The sequence below is a fragment of the Argopecten irradians genome, chromosome 4 (assembly GCF_041381155.1).
Source record: "Argopecten irradians isolate NY chromosome 4, Ai_NY, whole genome shotgun sequence".
Taxonomy (NCBI): domain Eukaryota; kingdom Metazoa; phylum Mollusca; class Bivalvia; order Pectinida; family Pectinidae; genus Argopecten; species Argopecten irradians.
In genome coordinates, this window is record NC_091137.1 from 41,873,085 (window position 1) to 41,893,773 (window position 20,689).

At 32.9% G+C, this 20,689-nt stretch overlaps 1 protein-coding gene across 3 annotated transcripts in view; it reads left to right on the top strand.

Annotated features, from left to right (window-relative positions):
- The first annotated feature begins 924 nt into the window (after positions 1-924).
- The window catches only part of LOC138321707 (homeobox protein 4-like), a 65,333-nt gene continuing 45,568 nt past the window's right edge, over positions 925-20,689 (top strand). The window contains exons 1-2 of one of the 3 annotated variants that reach the window (XM_069265606.1): positions 925-1,078; positions 17,215-17,398. In XM_069265606.1, coding sequence (XP_069121707.1) covers positions 17,225-17,398 — 174 coding nt within the window. In that variant the 5' untranslated portion in view covers positions 925-1,078; positions 17,215-17,224. Of the gene's footprint in view, positions 1,079-9,808; positions 9,948-13,024; positions 13,591-17,214; positions 17,399-20,689 lie in introns of those variants that run through there. The other 2 variants (XM_069265608.1, XM_069265607.1) reach the window with 2 other exon arrangements.

Here is a 20,689-nt window from a genome sequence, read left to right on the forward strand (position 1 = left end):
AGCTTTAGTGGACTAACCTCGTTATGTATAATTATTTTTAAATGTTTATTTTATCACTGTTAGAATAGAGACCTGTCATACGTCCCTACATAGATTAGATGCCTATATGAGTGAAAATGGTCTAGAGAGATTTTCTTTTACTTACTTAGCATTAAGGCAAACTAATTGAGTTTGCTTTTACTTACTTAAGCATTATAGCAAATTAACTGAGTTAAAAAGTCAGATCTACATTCACTCATCCGTACTGATTCTACGATAACAATACAATGGTTGTCACTTTGCATTTTGCATATAGCGATAAAAGATACGCTTCATCAAAATGTAAGCGCTTTCTTTACGACATAATGGCGAATTTATATAAGTTACGTTTTTACATTTATTACAACATCCTCTATTTGAGCTTGTCAATGCGTTAGAATACGTTTTTAGTATTAAAATGTAAAACTTTTTGAGATGTATATGTTTAATATTTCCTGTCGTGATTTTTTTAATTCATTTTTTTAATATTTTTTTTTAATTTATTTTTATTTCGTGTTATACATTAATTCAGTCCAAAGGAAAAAAAATCTATGCCTACATAAGAAATTAAAATTGAGTAAAAGCAGCCATTATGATTGTAATTTTTTTTTAATTTGATTTCTTGGGACACAAGGGCAATGTTTTTATGAAACATGTAAAACTTGTTACAAATATGTAAGAAAAAAATAGTATAATAATTAAATAATATAATAATTATTATACTATTTGCTATTTTATTAAGATTATTTTGCGGTAAGCAATACATTTACTAAAATAACTTTCCCGATGTTCCCGCGTAAGCCTATTTGATTTTCCGCAAGCTCTACCGTCAGTCGATCGCTCGCCGCACAGGTGAACAATGTGCTTCCCGCGCTTTTCTCTTGCCAAATGTTTTCAACTACTTCCGGAATTCCGAGTTGTTGCTGCAATTACGTCACCCGGTACATTTCACCGCCATCTTTGAATAGCTCCGGAACTCAGAATTTTTACCTTGGACACAATATACACGAATGGGAGTATACAGGTAGAAACAAGTGATGGAAAGTTTACTGTAAACTGGGTAAGTGTTGTAGAATATATTCTAGACTCGTTGGGCTTGATCATTCGCTTGAAGCAGTAAATTCCTTTGCAAGTTTATACCGCCGCGAACCAGGGCAGAGATCGTACCGTCGAAGTTTGAGGTCACAGCTCTCTCGCTTATAAGCTGGTAGTTTTGTCTGTCGAGTTAAATTTACAGACAGGACCCGCTTGATATAAATATCTGGGTTCATCTTTGTATATTTATCTTACTTTCTCGACAGTTATCTGAAGCATGTATTAACCATGCAGTTTGACTGCAGTAAAAAAAGTTTGTTATTTTGGCTGTTGACGTTTCGCTGTCAGTGAGCCCTCAGTAAACTGAAGTTGAGAAAGTTTTTTTTTCAGTGAAATGTCCCAGATTTTACTAAGAGCATAACATCACACAGTAATATAAAGGGCAGGCTGGTTGGTATTTATCGTGAATTGATTTATAAGGCCTACTCATAGTTTGAAAACTGACAATAAAGCTGGCTGAAAACATTGTGTAGGCCTATTTGACGTGTAAAGTATCATCAGGCCTAACAATCTTGAGAGAACATTGTATTACATTTATAGCAGGCCAATTATAAATAGGTATTGCAATAAGAATTTATATTGTAAAGAAGTAAATTAATTACAGTATGAAATAAATCAAGCCATTTTAAGAGGTTAATTTACCAAAATTATTTTTCTCCCATGGTAGAATTTAATGAGAAACTTTTAAATTCATTTTAAAATATGGCATGTTATGGGTGTTGAATTATTACATGACAAATGAAGGGTTTCTCATGAAGAGGACCTCTTATGAATATTCGGCAATCCTGTTAAATATTCTAGCCCAGGGCAAAACAAATTGTGTATATTAAAAAGTGTATTGTCTTTCTGTATAATATATTTTTAGATTAATAGCTGTAGCGAATGTTCAGGTCAACCTGGGAATGACTTATTGCTAATGAACCTAGAATATATTCATATTATAATAATTAGTTTTGTGTTTATTGCGTGTGATAAAAAACATCTTTAATTAAATATTTTTTCTCTAGGGATATATATAGAAGGATAGAAAATAAGTTTAGAAATATGACGATCCATGACAATGTATATTTTATCAATTTTTTAACAATGTAATGTAGCACAAATCTAAAAATGTAGTTTTGAGAGTCCTTTATTTTCTTACATTTATTTGTATACATGTATGGAGCAAGTTCACATATTTTTTTTTCTAAATATTTGTAAACAAGAACTTAATATTTGTTAATTAGACAAAAACCCAAAGTCTTGTAATGGTGTGTAATACATACTTTTCACTTTTTTACTACATAATTTTAGCCACTGTTGCATTTATTTTCGTGTCAATTTTTACATACGATTGACACAGATTTCTCAAAATACCAGGGTATGTGTTTTGCATTACATACAATTTGAGAGTGTGTACACAACCCAGTTTCTACACAGAAAGTTGTAGGTTTAAGTAATCATGACACTATAGGACACTGTTTATCTGCTAAATCCTCTAAATAAGGGCCAGCACAGTCCCTGTATGTGTTGGTAGCTAAGCTGTTTGAAGTTGGTCCCCTGCAAGTGTCCTGAGGGGGTTTGTGATTGGAGGGTCCTTTTATCTGAGGGATCCCTAGGGTCTTAGACCAGGATAACATTTAGACAGTGATAAAGGGACATTCAATTTCACAGATATTCCTACTGATTACCAGCTTAGCTCTGATTAACAAGTCAGCCCTCCATACCTATATGATAATCATCAGTACAGTATGTCTCCTCCAGTGGCCAGGTGTCCACAAGATTGGGATCAAGAGAAATATCAGTTCATTCATGCTTTTACTTTTCAACATCAATTGTGATATTTTAGATATGCTGATTTTTTCATTTCTTCCAATAATAAATATTGCTAATTGTAATGACAAGGTACAAATGTTTATTTAGTCTCATCTTAAACCCCCATGGTATTTTGGGGCATATTTGATTGTATGCCACATATATATTATATTACTGTACCTCAGGATCAGAACCAGATGAAAGTATATACGTACTTAGTATGTTGGAACTTGGACAAAAAATTAGAAAATTAAAAAGATAGTAAGAATTTCCATTTAATGAATTTAATTGGCGAATATCTAGTCTAGATAAAAACAACTGCCCTCCCCCACCGTCCTCTAAAAAGGAATTAAAAAACTGCATTGGTTTCTTGTTCCATGTAAGATAATCATTCAGATAATTTTTAGTCCGTTATTTACATGTATTTTGTTATAAAGGGGATCCTGAAACATGAGTAACATTAGCACTTCTAAGTTAAAACTGATTAAAAATTGCCCCTTGAATTATATTCAGTTGCCACATTTCAAACCAAATCTGCATTTCAAATTTTTAACAGTTCATGTAGAATTAAATTTCTGAAGTGGAAACAAATTGTAGCAGATTAATCTGAAGCTCAATATCCTTGTAATTTGATAAATTAAAGGTAATAAGTACAGTCGTGAAGATCCTGAACTACCAACCAATAAAACGTTTAATTTCCTCTCCATGTATTAACCAGAGTACAGGTAAATAGATTACACCTGTATTTATACCTGTAGATACTATCTAGACTAGAGACATTTAGGTACAAGTACCTGACCAATTACCTGAGAATTTCCTACAAATTGCCGAATTAATAAAAGGTATATTGTTCCATGGCACCTGGAGAATATAGACATAAAGCTGCCTGTGCCAGTTTCCGAGTTGTAGACCCACTTCAGACTTGTTCAGGTAATGCTATTTTTGGCATTTCCTTTGTCCTATATATCCTGTTCGTAAGTTGAACAGTGAAAGAAAAGTGTTTTGTTCAAATTTGTTTTTATGTCTTATAATTCATTGAAACACTGAACATTCTAATACTTTATCAACACGAAAAATTGGCACGTTAACTTTTTTGAAATAGAATTTCTTATGATTTTAATGGGTTCTGTATCAGAGTTTTAACACACAGTGGATCTCTTGTACAGAGGGCTTCTGAGTGATTTGTACGGCTGTTTAGTAGGCCACATGTTGTAGATGTCTGCTGTCTATATACTTATCCAGATATATGTATATATGATTTCATAATTGAAAAAGCTATAAGCCGACTATAAGGTTTGTGAATCAAGTAGCATATTTTAATGCTGGAGTTTTGACAGTTTGCAGATGGATCTGATATTCTCTAATCTAGACCCCTTTTGTAGACTACCAAGCTCATAGCCATGTGAATTAACACTGAATTATTTTTTTCATTGAGAAGAAATATAAATACAAAAGTTTTTTTTTCCATTCAATACATTGTGATTGAATGTTAAAAACATCTAAAAAAATTATTGAACAGTGATTGTTACGTCGCTTACAATTTAATAAGTTTTAACATAATTTTTTACACATAATGTCTGCAGCTTTCAGAAATTGTTATATGGTACATATATAAATTATAGATTCAATCTGATGATCTTCTTGATTATTCTGAAACAAGATTTGATAATATATACCAGGAAGCGTTTTTTAAAAACCTGTTAATTACATAATTTTCACTTTGAAAACTGAAAGAACACAACTACATATAGTTGTTTTCTGAAGATTTACCCTTGGAGGACCAATATTTGTCAGGGTAATCAAATACCCTGGGATTCCAACAAACCAGCAAGGAATAAAATGTACCAGTTTTATCAACAAAAATATATTATATTTTGTCTTACTTGTGCAACAAGTTGTCTATCAATTCGTTATTTATCTATTGCGGTACGGAAGATTTCTAACCGCCGGTCACTGGGTGATGGCCGAAACAATACGGACCTATTTTTGTCAGGGGGGCTGTTTCGCTTATTACGAAAATTGAGAGCATTCCAAATAAATGATGAACAGCAGGCGCTTGTGAGATTGTGTTTAAGCTGAAAATTTCCTGTAGTTACATTGATTTTAAATCTTTAAACCTATTGGTCGTGGAAAGTGGTGAAAACCTCTGTTTACATAGAATAATGTTACATTTTCAACAGTACCGCACCAAAAATTTCAGGTAAGTTGAATCGCCAAAATAATTTGTAATAACCCAAAATCTGGGCTATGAATCACATGATCAGACACATGACTTCCGGTACTTTGTTGACATACTGCTGATCAGTGCACATGGACAGTCAAACGCTGACGGTATTTTTTTGAGGTTCATTTAAAATGGACTTAAGACCAAGTGATTTCATAAATACGATGTAGCAAAACACCTTCATTTTGGGGTATATTAAATCGTATTTATGAAATCACTTGGTTATAATACACACTCGCTTTTAAGCAAGACCAACACGATAGTTCATGAGATATAAGCAAAATTGTAAACATGACGAAAACAGGTCCCTGAAGAATATAGGGCACTTGACCATAACTTACGCCTACTATGTTTCCGAAGCGAAAATTAAAAGTTTGAAAAATGAATCAGTGTTCAATCTACGTTTATTTTCCGTGGGTCCTTTTCAATGGTTTTTGTGAAAACAATGGGTCCCACAGTGTTATAGACACCCATTCCCAGAAATTTCATGGGTCCTTTTAAAATTCTGTGAGTCCAGGACTCAGGATGCGCAGGTAGATTTATCACTGTGAATTATAATTTCAGAACATCTACTATTGACAACCTAAGATTAAGTTACAACACCAAACAGATGCAAGATTCCCTGTGTAAATCTGTTAATGTAAACAAGGTTCATTTTGCTGTTTTGTTGTTTTGCTGGTGCAGTGATATAATCAACTGCAGCTCATTGATTAAGACAACACTGGTATAAACACAAGACATACGACACACGTTATCAAAATTAACACTTATTTCGTTTTGTTTTATTGTAATGTTCAAGAAGGGATGATAAGTGTAGTTTTAACAGTAAGATTATAACTTTTGCAACTCTGCAAAATTATTAAACTTGCATTAAATTCATGTTTGAAAAAAAAAATCATGTTTTTAAAAGAATAAAAGCATTTCTATTAAGATATACATACTTATTTGTGATAGATTATAATTAGGAGCTCAAATCCTGCATGGGGCAGTTGCTAGGTGCAGAAAATCTACCAAATCATGATGAAAATGAATGAAGAATTTTATTATATATTTTACTAAACAAGTAAGGTCTCATAAAGTATCAGGCTGCACCAGAGAAGAGTCTGAGTGTCCAGAGAAAAATCTAATTCAACTTGAGGCTTGTGATATAGTTTGATATGAAACATGTCCATACCCAAGAGCAAGTGGATCAGCTTTAGAGCACAAAGGACAAATTTTATTATTATGTTCAGGAAGATTTTTATTTGAAATGAAATAAATTATTGTCTTTAGGAGATAATATTGAACTGTTTAGTCTGTAGTAAATTTATATATTTAAATACAGTGTACAGGTTTTTATGGTGGAAAGGGAGATGTTATCAAATAGCCGATTAGAAACAGGTAGCTATCATATAGGACCTATACCACAAGAGTGTATATTTAACACTTGACTTAATTTTGTGGGTTGACTTTTTTCATACGAATCTCAATACCGCTCATTATACATAAAAGGGAGTTATATTGTAAAAGGGAGATATTGTGGATGTTTTTAGTGATATACTTATGAGCAGATAAAGTGAATGTAAATAAAATGTTGTCTTTTTGATCCACAAGAAAAAATATTCTATTTGGTAAATAAGAACTTGTTGTCTTGGAGCAGTTCAATCATTAATATGATTCTTAATTATTCATAAGACATTTGTTCCAGCTCCTTCCCAAAGGCTGAGGTTGCCAATCGGGCTGTCCTTGTCCCTGGGTTGTGAGTTATATATATATGGTAGTTACAAGGTACTGATTATTGGTCGGTCGGTAGTTTTTCTTTGGGTACTCTGGCTTTCCTCCTCCAACATACCTGGCACATCCTTAAATAACTAGTGCTGAGTATTGTAAGGAATTTCACGATAAAATATGTATCGTGATATTGTGTTGCAAGACATGATGTAGCGCGATAATACAAAAATTCAAGCAAGTGTTTATTTTGTATTTTTATATTACTGACAAGTTTAACATTGTCTTTGATTAACTTGAGTTCATTTTATAACTGGAATATTTTCATTTAAAAGACTTTCAAAAAGATTAACACAATGAAGGCTGTTTCTGTGCCCTCTTTTGGCTCTAAATCTCTCAGCTAGGCCACCATTTTTGTTTGTAAATGGAGGTAATTCAGCAATTATAGGGCGCACACTACAATTGCTAGACATATTTCGATACAGTCTAACTGACGATACGATTGTACGGTGAAATTTCAGATTGATTATATTGAAGTATCGATGAATTGTTACCGCAGCCCTATAAATAACCCTGGCTGTAAATAGGACGTAAGCTAATAAAACCAAACGAAACCGGTCTCCCAACTTATAACTTACGAGGGATAGCAGATTAACTTACCATATTTTCCGTGTACACTTAGGTTTTCCCATTAATTTCACCAGCAAGGCTAAAAAAAGTGGTCATGGTATTTCTCAACGAGTTCACTTGGTACACATTATACCCTTCCTCCCCCACCTCTAGTGTAATTCCTCTTTAATTTGTAATTTGAATGTCAGACAAGACTGTGCTATCCAATGATAAGCAGACATTCTCGATTATCATTAGAGAAAAACAATTACTCATATGTTGTGGTCTTAATATATATGTACCTATAATGCCAGTGATTTTCATTGATTTCTTCCTACGGTCTTTAAAAGGAATGCTTTATTTATGTTTCTAGAAGCTTATAAAGAATGGTCATTGAAAGCTTCTAAGCACATATACATATGGCATAGTTACTGATATAGCATGTTATATATGAATATGAAGGAATATGTCCATTAGTTAGGGAAGACATGCTTCAAATGCATTTATAGATCTGGAAGATAAATAAAATGATGCCTAACACGAATAGCCAACAAAAGAGTTTTTGTTTACCCTGGCCCATCCCTATATCCTTTTAAGCATAGAAAATGAAAAAGACTATACTTTTTTTCTGATAGTCAATATACCAATTACATAATTAGGGGACCCCATTTTATGATCGAGGAGGACCCCATTTATAGAACACCCAGCACAATCCCTGATGACAGTACCAATTAGTCTTGTAAAATTGAATTAATATGGATAATATTTAAGTATATATGATTGTAATATTAATTTCTTTTATATTCTTGCTGTGTCCATGCTCTTTCTTGATTTGTGTTGTAATTTGATTTATTAGAAACAAATTGTATCATACACTTTATTGAACAATTTAGTTGAGCTTAATTTTTAACCACATATGCTATATTAAATGCAAGTTTCCTTTAAATAAAAAATGTTATCTTTTTGTAAAAAGACAATTAAATGGTAAAGAAAGCATGTGTTTGGTGCTAATGATGAATATTTACTCATGAAAAGATGTCATGAAAACATTGGTGATCCTGTGTAAGTCTCTGTTTGTCCTGATCCCATTGTAAATAAAAGCGTGTGAAAAAAATGATTGTATTCCAATACGGTGTTGAGCGGGATCATTGAGAGGAGCCGAGATGTCCAGCAAGGAGCTCCAGAGGGGGTGCAGGTGAAACAGAATTGGTGTCCTAATTAGGGTCCTAATTAAGTGTTAATTAAGGCAGGCAAGGATCGTGGGTGGTATATCGAGCTTGGATCAGGGTCTCCGTACTACTTATCTTGTTGTCTGAGGTGGCCGAGTACGCTTATTGAATCTCGATTAGAGAAAGGGGAGATTATCCTGCAGTAAATGTGAAAAGTGGGGTGGGAAAGGTGTGGAGAGTGTGTTGACTTAATATACTTACAAAGCTGAATGGTAGTGGGGTATAAACTTGTAAGGGTTTTAAGATTCACAGTGGGATACTTACACAGAAAAATAATTTTATTCATATAGATCTATAATACATCCGATATACAAGTATTTGATTCTCTATGGACTTAGCTGTATTAGAATACATGTATTTTCTAACTTATGGGTCAATGTTAAGCAATACATTCCAACCATATACATTTCTCTCAAGATAATCTTGTTAAAGAAAGAAGTTCTCAATAGATTTTTTTTTCGTATTGTCAAAGTTAATGGTTAAATTTTAATAATTGTAAAATATCATATGTTTTTATCTGGTCAAATCTTGAGTTAGTTATAACCACGGATTTGTTGTAGGTGTGTTTGGTATAAACATGTTTTACTGTATAGAAAGTGAGATTTGTGATTAAGTTTACATTGGCGTACAGTATGGCTATATGTTTTGTCATTGTAATTGTGCAATCATATAAACTATAAGTATTAGTTGGCTAAAGGGAAGAAAATATTTGTTGGAAGCAGAGCTTGTTGTATATGAATATTTTTAACTCAAATGTCCAAACAACTCCATCATACAGTTGATTAAAGTTTAAAATTTTGTCAAATTATTTCTGCTGTTTTCTCTTAACAGAAACAAAGGGAACTGTCACTGTAGCCGGCTGTTGATTAGCCGAGTGTAACATTTTGAAAAACATAGTCCAAATTGAATTGAGGCATTAGAAAGCAAACATGGTGAATTATTAGCTGCTGTTACATGTCGTTGGTGTTGTGACGGTAATGTTACAGAGATAATCGTGTACAAACACTTGTCCTATTATCCCAATCATATGCAAATTCAGCTTAATGGTCGCCATTGTTGTGCGGTGTTTGATGATGGTATCGCTTGACTTTTTGTAGACGTCAGTACATGGCGTTTAATTGTTGTGTTTTATTAACTGCTTGTCATTGTAGCAGCTAGACTAGATACTTTTACCAAGTTGCTGGATGTTTGCTACTTTATATAATGATTTGACAATGAGTTGCAAAGAAGTTTCTTCTAAGTGTGTAACGTTGGACTACAAGAAAATACAGGTAACAATTTTCAAATTTTCATTTTCACTCGCTTGTTTGTTGCTTATAAGGCAAATTGTCTTCTGGAGGCTGACCATGATGAATGATTTAGACAGTGAATTAGTCATTCAGGGAAAAAGAAGTACTGTTAGAAAGAAATCCTCTAGTAACAGCTGAGAACTCAGTGTTTTTCCTGTGCATTTTGGGAAATTGCCACCTGGTGAAAATTGGGAAATTTTGTGCTATAAAAGTATGAAATGAACAATTTTAATGGTGTTTATGGAAATTTTAGAAAAGGTAGAAATAAAAATTATCCTTCTCTAAGAATCAAGTGTAAGAATGTATACTAAAATACAATGTTCAGACCTGGGATTTCGGAAATTTTTTTGTTTTGTCACACAAAATAGTCGTCAATTCACTGATTTGGGAAATTAAGACATAGATTTGGGAAAAAATAACAAGAAATACAATTGGGAATGGGGCCTTATTTCGGCCCCAAATATACAGGCAGGAAAAACACTGGAACTACAACTAAGATACTGTTGTGCATGCTTAAAGCTTGTTACATGAATAAACATGCATTTTTTTTTAAATTTTTTAATACACAAACCTGCTACATCCTAATTGTTAAATTCATATATGAGATAGTTTTGTTAATCTTAGAAGAAAATATAGAAGTTTGAAGTTAAAACGTTTAATTATTATAATTATATCATAAATTACAAAGTTCGGTAAATGTTATGTAACCAAATGTGCACGGCTGTTGAAAACACAACAGTCCTACTATGGTTGATGGTAGTTTTAATTAATATCCATATATAGCCATTGGCCAGATTTATACAAGATCTATATAAGGAGATTAAGGTCATTCTAAAGTGCAGCTTCATTTAATCGAAAGATTTGGTCATTTAAATAAAAAAAATCATTGCTCACAGCAATCGTGTATTGTATCTGGTGACAGACAGTTAGGAGTAGGGGAGGAAGTCTTTGTCAGCTGATAGCCATATATATAATTACAGGTATTCTCTGCTGATTTATATCTTTTGAATGACCCTGGAAAATAAGTGCAATCTTTTGAGCAGTTTATTTCAGATTAATCACGATAAAAAATTCTGGTGTGTTTGATTGGCAGCTAAAACCATATCTCAACAAAGTTTGTTTACCTGTTCATTCGTATTACCTAGTTTTTTGGGGGGTTTTGATTCGTCAGTGGGTAGGTGTTTTACAGGTATAAATGTATTTAGTCTTTCCAATTTGTCTATTGTTCAATAAACTACTGGTGTACATATGTACACGTTACAATTTCACAAACTGATATGTTTTTGTCTTGGTTTTCAACTGCAGTTTTGTCAATTCAAAGTTTTGATAATAATAAATGAATTTTACATATAAAACTAAAATCTACTTGATGATGTTTTGGTTGAGACAGCTTTATTGTTTGTCTATGTTAGCTGTTGTGTTACGGAGGTCAGACACCCGAGATGGCTTCAGGGAAGAGCACTTAAAAACAGGAAATCCAACCCATTTGGATATATATTTATATTTGAAGGGATCTGTAATATAAGCACATATATATTTTTTGTAGGGAGGCCATTCCCCCATTCCTCATATTACTAACAGCTGAACTGCAAGTGTTTAGGAAGCTAAGAATCCTTTGGAGTTGAAGTGTATTTTATAAAAAAAAGATTGTTTAAAATATAAGTAACAGTATTGATCAGAGTACATGTAACAAAATTAAAAAATAGTTTGTTGTTCAGTGTAATCTTTAATTTATACAAAAAACATTTAAAAAGGGGAAAATTGGATAAAGAATCAATGATTTTTCTATGTACTGGTTGTTCTATATAGTTTAAAAAGTCTTACTTGTCCATGCTGTTTTGATCATGTCTTTATGTGAATTTCTATTGAAGCTGATGTAAGATGTAACCTAAACCTATAGAAGCCGAACTTTTAGAGGCCAGGTAAATGTATATCCTTCATAGATCTCTGTAGCAGCTGAAGTTTTGGAGGTCATGATGTTTTTCTCCTTCATGGATCTCTGTTGAAGCTGAAGTTTTGGGGGCCATGTTTATTTCCTACATGGATCTCAGTTGAAGCTGAAGTTTTGAAGGCCATTCCATAGAAGCTGAAGTTTTGGAGGCCATTCCATAGAAGCTGAAGTCTTGGAGGCCATGATGTTTTTCTCCTACATGGATCTCTGTTGAGGCTGAAGTCTTGGAGGCCATGATGTTTTTCTCCTACAAGGATTTCTGTTGAAGCTGAAGTTTTGGAGGCCACGTTTTTCTTCTTTATGGATCTCTCTAGAAGCGGAAGTTTTGCAGGCCATGATGTTTTTCTCCTTCATGAATCTCTGTTGAAGCTGAAGTTTTGGAGGCAATGGTTTTTTCCCTTACATGGATCTCTGTTGAAGCTGAAGTTTTTGAGGCCATGTTTTTCTCCTTCATGGATCTCTGTAGAAGCTGAGGTTTTGGAGCCCAAGTTTTCCTCCTACTGGGTACATGTTTCTCTGTAGGAGTTGAAGGTTTAAGAGGCTGTGTTTTTCTTGTTCTCTGTAGAGGCTACATGAACAGAGAATGACATGATTAACTGTTTGTTGTTTGTATCCAGCTGGAAGTACATTTCCGGTCATACAGGAATGTGGAGTAGCTTTTACATCTGTTTTAAATCGAAATTCTATGTTTAGTTCTGCGAGATGCTTTTTGTAACATCAATATTATGCTTTGCAAACAGGAAAGAAATTTCATTATGTTTGAAGACGTACTATACAGTCATTTCTTAGTTTTGAAATTTTATTATAATTTAGAACTGCAGAAATATGAATACTCTGTCAACAATTTAAAGCCTTAGCTAAAGAATTTTTTCTCCAGATAAAAAATATGGCAATAAGTGATTCTCTTATCAATTCTTGGTAATAAAACTGGGTGTGGCTTAATTATTTAAGTACACTTAAAGTTGAATACTTTCACTTATTTCTCATCCCTAGAAATTCTGAAATTCTATAAGTTAACATTAGAATCTGTGCTTATGAAATAATAATACATTTTTTTGGCATTTCTTGATGTTATTGAATTAAAGTTATGAATAAAAGTAAAAACATGTGTTGAATTGATATTTCTGAAACTGTGATTATAGTGTTAGGGTGTTTATATACAATTATGGAACAAAGCTGTATTTATATAATACCAAGCTCTGAACTGTTAACGTATAAATTAGGAGTCTTACAAACTTAACCATTTATATATAAACACCAAGTATAATTACGCTATATAATGTCATTTGCGATTGTGTACAATCAACTGAGTTAGAAATTGGTTGATATACGACCACGTCAATGGGTTAAAACTCAATGCTTTTTCTCTTTACTTTATGCAAACATTGAAGTTTTGAGTTGCCTGTAAATTATCGCATTTGCCACGGTAGTCAGGCTTATGTGGTGTTATCATGAAGCAGAGAGACATTCCGCCAGTCCCACCACTATTGTAAGTCGTCACCCCTTATCGCGGGGCGGAGCACTGCCCCGACCTCCATGTCAAGGGTCACCGCCCCTCAACAACACCACAAACTGTTTTTTTTGGGGCTGTCAATGAATGGACTGCCATGCCATAGTGTTCACTAGTAGGCTGTGGATTAATGTGTAAGATTCAGAATCATGGAATACTCATCGGTACGTTATTTTCTCTGTGTATGAGTGTGTGTGTACGTGTTCACTCATTAATTATTGTGGCACAACAGTTTTATGAACTTTGTATATGTTAAAATATATTAGTCCATTGATTCAGAGGAATTGAATCGAAAGGTTACAAAAACCAACGTCGTTGGTATGTGTAAAGGAATGGGGTTGAAATTTATTCAATAAAATGCTTTATGAGTATTTGTAAAGCATTATGTAGATGTATGTGAATAATGTTGATCCAGAGAAGAAACTTGTAGTATAAATTAAGTGATTCATATACCAGGTATATATAAATGCTTAGCCTCAATACAAGATAGTTTCTGTGTATGTAGGTTAATTCCCCTCACTTCGAATGTACGTAGATCATGGGGAGTTGGCGGGCTCTCATTCTCTTTGATTTTATCAATTTTTTACCTGTAGGTGCTGTCATTTTTCATTTATTATCAGATATGAAATTTTAAACATAATTATTTGAAAATAACATGATATTGGTAAATATAACTGATTTAAAAATAATGGATGAAATTTGTATAATTTTAAAGCAAAAATGTGTGTGCTTCTTATGATTTGTGATGAAAGTGCATTTGAAATCCTGAACACCAGCAAAAAAAACCAACCAACCAATTAGTTGTGTTAATCAGATTCAATCAGTCCACAAAAAGAGATTTATTTTAATGCAGATAAAAGTCAATGAGTTGTAGGTATCGCATTCTCCCTTGGGTATCAAACTAATGTCATACAGGTATGTTGGTTTTTACCTGGCTGGTTTTCTGTGTTGTTAAAACTGATTTAATATGCATAGAAAGTAATTGTTGAAAAGAAGTCACTTGGTTCATTTAGCCATGGGATCTTAGCTAATATGTAAACAACATTTAAGTCTATATGTCAACTTTTACACATGAAATTATAATCTTTATTTCAAACCCAGTATTGAGTAGCCGTGTTTACATTGTATTTGTTTGTGTAGAAATACATTGTTATTTGATGATTTTAAGGTTAAATCCAGCCCACCTTCTACCTCAAGTGCACTGGTTTTTGTCACCTGACCTGAGAATGTACTTCTTGACGCTGTTGCCCATAATTACACCTAAAATGTTTACCCAGGAAACAGACTTATTCGCCTAATACCATATGTGCCGTGCTTGAAATGAAAGAATACACAAAAAATGTGACGAGAATTATTTTGGGAATGGTAAAGGAACTGTAGAATGCCTTGGTCAGATCAAATATAATAATCTTACCTGGCTTTTTCATCTATCGTAAAGTGGAGTTGTCTGCTCTTGACAGACAGTAATTTATCATTAAAAATAAGGTTAGCTGAGGAAAATGATAAAAAAAAAAAAATGAAAAAATTGTAGTGTTCATCTGTGTACAATTCTTTAGTTATCTATTTAAACAAATTCTTTAAGTCATTTTAAGAGAATATTCATGATCAAGTGCAGGACTTTGGATACGGCATCATATCTTATGGAGAGAGGATCATTATGTGTCCTAACATTCATTTAACAATGAAATGAGATTTAGAAAAATACTCATCTATTGTCAGCGTTTCCTCATTACAATTAGATAATAGCTATAGAATGGTACATTTCCCCACAGAATGGCCCTAACAGATGTTGTCTTCCACAGATTAAAAACAAACTTTGTGAAAAATGATTTGTTTGGGATAAACAAACACAGTATGAAATTTGCCATAAATACCAGGATTGTTGAAATCTGCTATAGGGGTTTCTCTCCTGCAACAGCTTGCATAAATCACTGCATTGTGTAACCAATAAAAATATGCTGTTTTTTTCTCTCTTTAATTTGCAACATCTGTAATATAAGTTTACTACGATTAGTCCTTTTTTTTGCTGTTGATAAAAATGCACTTAATATCCCCAGCAAAGATTTTAAAAAAAAATTAATGTTTAGGTTTATTTATGTTAACAACTTTATTAAACACATTATAACAAATTATGTTTGTTTTCAGGAACAGCTGTTAAAAATTGTATTCTTTATGTAAAATGGAAAAAAGATAAAATCTAAAATATGCTGATTAGAAATTTTTACATCAAAATTATAGCATTGAGTAAGTTTGTACATTAGAAAATATAGCCAGTTTTAAAAATGTGTACATAATGTTATGATGGAATACTAAAACTTCTGATAAATGGAAAATTTTCGTCTTTTTTTCCCTACGAAAGATAGATCCATAGATTTTTTTTATATACATGTATAAAATTTTCATTTATCAAATATGAAAAGATATTCTCAAAGTATTGGTATATTGTGTATTGAATACGGAGAAAATGTTTCTGTTTGTGAAATGGATAATATATGGTATGGCTATTTGGCTGTATTGATTACGTTTCCCTGCAAGGTAAAATACCTCTTTTCATAGCTCATGTTGCAAAAGGTTTAGGCGTGCATTATAATTATTGATTACAGTCATTTTTCATTTGGTGTTGCGTTGAACTGAAAATCAATGGGAATGAATGGATAAGTAGACTACCTGAGAGACTCTATGGGTTTTTTTCTCCACACCAGAATTATTTCTTTTCTAGTGTTCACCATTATTGATAACCAAATTGGCTGCTTTTATAAACATCTGGACGACCTACATGTACCAATGAACATGTAGACTTGTTACAACCTGAAAGTAAAATTTTAATTTAGTTTAAAAATTGAACTTTGCTATTTTAAACTCTGCTGAAATGGTGCTGTTTGAAGTTTGATTCATGAAGTTGACAGTTTTATAGAAAAATAGTGTAGTTTCACTTCGGATGCTGGAAGGATATTTTGGGTGGTTAATTTAGACTGAAAACAAATTGTTTTCCCACAAAGTCAGCACACACTAAGAAATACATGTAATGCAAATGTGATATTAAAAAATGTAATTGCATTTTTTTCTAAGAAATTAAATCAATTTGAAAGCAACACTATATCACATTCTGATGAATTGTTTATAGTAAGAAAAGTGAAATACTTTTGAATACTAACTGATCAAATGCATTATAATTTCACAATGTTTTACTTTTATTATTTTTATGTTTAGATATTATAAATTTTAGTTTAATATATAAAGGTAATGATATTTGATAATAACAATAATTTTTCTCCAAATATGAATTGATTTTTGTCAACATAAAATGGTCACTTCATCATTTACTGTGACAGATCATATGATACTTTTCATAGATTTTAGAAAAAATATTGCCAATTTCTCTGCAGGATTGGCAACTATTGATTCTGGTTTCATTTTCATGTGGGAATGAGATATGAAAATCTGATTGAATTAGTCAGCATAACGAACATTTGAAAACAGGATTTAAAAAGGGAAAAAAGTATCCCTTTAGTGAGGTGCACGACCTTGTGACCTTGACTTGAGTTTGGTCTGACCTTATGACCTTGACTTTTGATTGAAGTTTGATAATTACCATACATATGACCTTGATGAACTGTTGATTGAGGTGTTGGTGTGGTAATTTTTGTCACTTTATAAATACAACATTTAAGTCTATAAGCAGTGTTTATAAGGAAAGATATATCGCACAAGAACATCCTGTTCACAAGGAATTTTCTATCTAGTATAGAAATTAATAATTATATGAATTTTCTATTTTCCATTGGCAGGAGCTTCAAGATGGCGGCATTGAGCATTAAAACTGAGCCCATGGGCACGTCGCCCTTGGAAATAAACACAGGCGTCAATGCCATGGATGATGACAAGGAAAAGTCCTTTGCTTTCCAGCAAAGCTTACTCCTGAAGAAAGCACGGGCCAAAGAAACTCATGACGTCGGCGCAAGCATTCAAAATGTGAGTGATCCCTTTTAATTTCTTTGTGCTTTTATTTTGCTTATTTAAAGAAACTTTAAATAACAAAAGTTGCTCGTATTTTGATGATGTAACTTATTACATTGATTGAATATCAGACATCAATGCTAAAAGAAAAAAAATAACCAAGAAAACACAAAAACAATGAAAGCTTTAGAAATAGTTGAGATATATCCATTGCTTGAAAGTATTGGGAATTTAATCTCACAATTCTGTGGGTGTAATTTTGATTAATGACGTCTTTTTGATAATTTTGCTCTTCTGATGGTGAACATCAATATGCAGTAACATTTCTGAATGAAGTTTTGAAGTCTTTTATTTGAACTGTTCTCACAGTTTGGTTTGTTTTGTATTGAGAGTTTGTGTAAGTGTGATTTTACTTAGGTGAACATAAGGCTAAAGTAGGGGGGGTTAGCAAAGATTTTTTTTTAATGTTTTTGTGGTTCTCTTAGAGTGGATTAGGCAAAAGAATATATTGTATTTGTGGTTTTCTTGGAGTTGAAAAGTTAACAAATGTAAAAGTTGTATGTTAGCATTTAGGAAAATGTTGCATGTGTGATTATCTGGAGAGCTGAGAAGTTAGCAAAAAATAATGTTGTATTTGTGATTATCTGGGGAGCTGAGAAGTTAGCAAAGGAAAATGTTGTGAGATTGAGAAGTTAGCAAAGGACAATGTTGTAAGATTGAGAAGTTAGCAAAGGAAAATGTTGAATGATTGAGAAGTTAGCAAAGGAAAATGTTGAATGATTGAGAAGTTAGCAAAGGAAAATGTTGAATGTTAGCAAAGGAAAATGTTGTGAGATTGAGAGGTTAGCAAAGGAAAATGTTGAATGATTGAGAAGTTAGCAAAGGAAAATGTTGAATGATTGAGAAGTTAGCAAAGGAAAATGTTGAATGTTAGCAAAGGAAAATGTTGAATGATTGAGAAGTTAGCAAAGGAAAATGTTGAATGTTAGCAAAGGAAAATGTTGTATTTGTGATTATCTGGGGAGCTGAGAAGTTTGCAAAGGAAAATGTTGTAAGATTGAGAAGTTAGCAAAGGAAAATGTTGAATGTTAGCAAAGGAAAATGTTGTATTTGTGATTATCTGGGGTAGCTGAGAAGTTAGCAAAGGACAATGTTGTAAGATTGAGAAGTTAGCAAAGGAAAATGTTGTAAGATTGAGAAGTTAGCAAAGGAAAATGTTGAATGATTGAGAAGTTAGCAAAGGACAATGTTGTAAGATTGAGAAGTTAGCAAAGGAAAATGTTGTAAGATTGAGAAGTTAGCAAAGGAAAATGTTGAATGATTGAGAAGTTAGCAAAGGAAAATGTTGAATGTTAGCAAAGGAAAATGTTGTATTTGTGATTATCTGGGGTAGCTGAGAAGTTAGCAAAGGACAACGTTGTGAGATTGAGAAGTTAGCAAAGGAAAATGTTGAATGATTGAGAAGTTAGCAAAGGAAAATGTTGTAAGATTGAGAGGTTAGCAAAGGACAATGCTGAATGTTAGCAAAGGAAAATGTTGTATTTGTGATTATCTGGGGAGCTGAGAAGTTAGCAAAGGAAAATGTTGTAAGATTGAGAAGTTAGCAAAGGAAAATGTTGTAAGATTGATAAGTTAGCAAAGGAAAATGTTGTATTTGTGATTATCTGGGGTAGCTGAGAAGTTTGCAAAGAAAAATGTTGTAAGATTGAGAAGTTAGCAAAGGACAATGTTGTAAGATTGAGAAGTTAGCAAAGGAAAATGTTGTAAGATTGATAAGTTAGCAAAGGAAAATGTTGTGTTTGTGATTATCTGGGGTAGCTGAGAAGTTTGCAAAGGAAAATGTTGTAAGATTGAGAAGTTAGCAAAGGACAATGTTGTAAGATTGAGAAGTTAGCAAAGGAAAATGCTGAATGTTAGCAAAGGAAATTGTTGCATTTGTGATTATCTGGGGAGCTGAGAAGTTAGCATTTAGGAAATTGTTGCATTTGTGATTATCTGTGGAGCTGAGAGGTATACATGTTAGACAACACCCTTTCATACAGTCCAGAAGTAGCATGGTGTGTACAGGCACTTAGGAAAAACCTGACTGGTCCACTATCCCTTTAACAGTTCAATGTCATATTTTTCGGAATGGGTGAATTGGTATAACCAATTGAATACTAAATGCTCTTTTGTTTAAATCTCAAAAGTCCTAGGTGTCAAAAACTGGAGTTCGAAAGATTTTACCTGTATTCTTTGTCTAATTGTGTGTTGCCATGTAAATTAAAATCTACTTATGGGTTGTAGCTATAACTAGATGTTGGCCATTGTCTGTTTTTCTTCAGGAACTTTGGCTTTCTTTCAACAACAATTCATAGGTCTTCCTTAAATAACTAATCAGCTTGAAACAAAATTAAAGTCAAACCAATTGGTTCTCCATCGCGACCTCTTCTGATAAAATAATCTAAAGATGAAGTCAGTTTTTCCCAGCATGCCCCAGAAAAAAAGGCTGCATCTGAAGCTAGAAAGCAGGTGCCCCTTCCTCTTAAATAACACTTAAACCAGAAAATTAACATATGGAATAGCCAACTTTGGAAATGTGTTTTCCTTAACTGACACATGATTATTAACTCTGCAGATTTTCAGTACATTGTGGCTGGCCATGAAGGAAAGGTCTACATGTATATAGATATACACTGTTAGGTTAGATTGTTCTCAGGTCTTCTCTAGTACCTCTCAGTTAAAGAATCTTCCTTTGTTTATATGATACATATGGATAATAGTGTCCATGAGGTAAATGTTTCTCTGATATGGGAACGGAATGGGATACATGAAACTTTTGTAATTTTAGATACTGATAAAAAAAGTGACGTTTTTATTTTTGTTTTAAACATTTTAGGGTATGACTGTCAAGTTGGGGATATGGGTGTCAAACCAAATGTGATAAAAAAGAGTTTTAGTATACAATGTCTTGTAGTTTTGTATATTATTTGTTTCAGCCATCAAGAACTATTTATTATCTCTCTTGATTTCCTTCTGTAAACCCGTTGGATTTGACATTGTCAATGAATGATACTCCTAGAATGTTCATGTTTTTGCTGTGAACCTCCAAAGTTTATATATTAGACTACACTGCTGCTATAGCTCCTATTTTCAGAAGTATTTGGAAGATTCAAGGTCCCTTGTCATATGGTGCATCTGCACTGAAAGCATTGTACTTACATTTTAATGTCCTATTAAAAGCCAGGACCATATTTTAAGGACTTGCAAGGCTAAAAATGTGGAGGAAAGCCAGAGAACCTGGAGAAATACCACTGACCAGCAGTC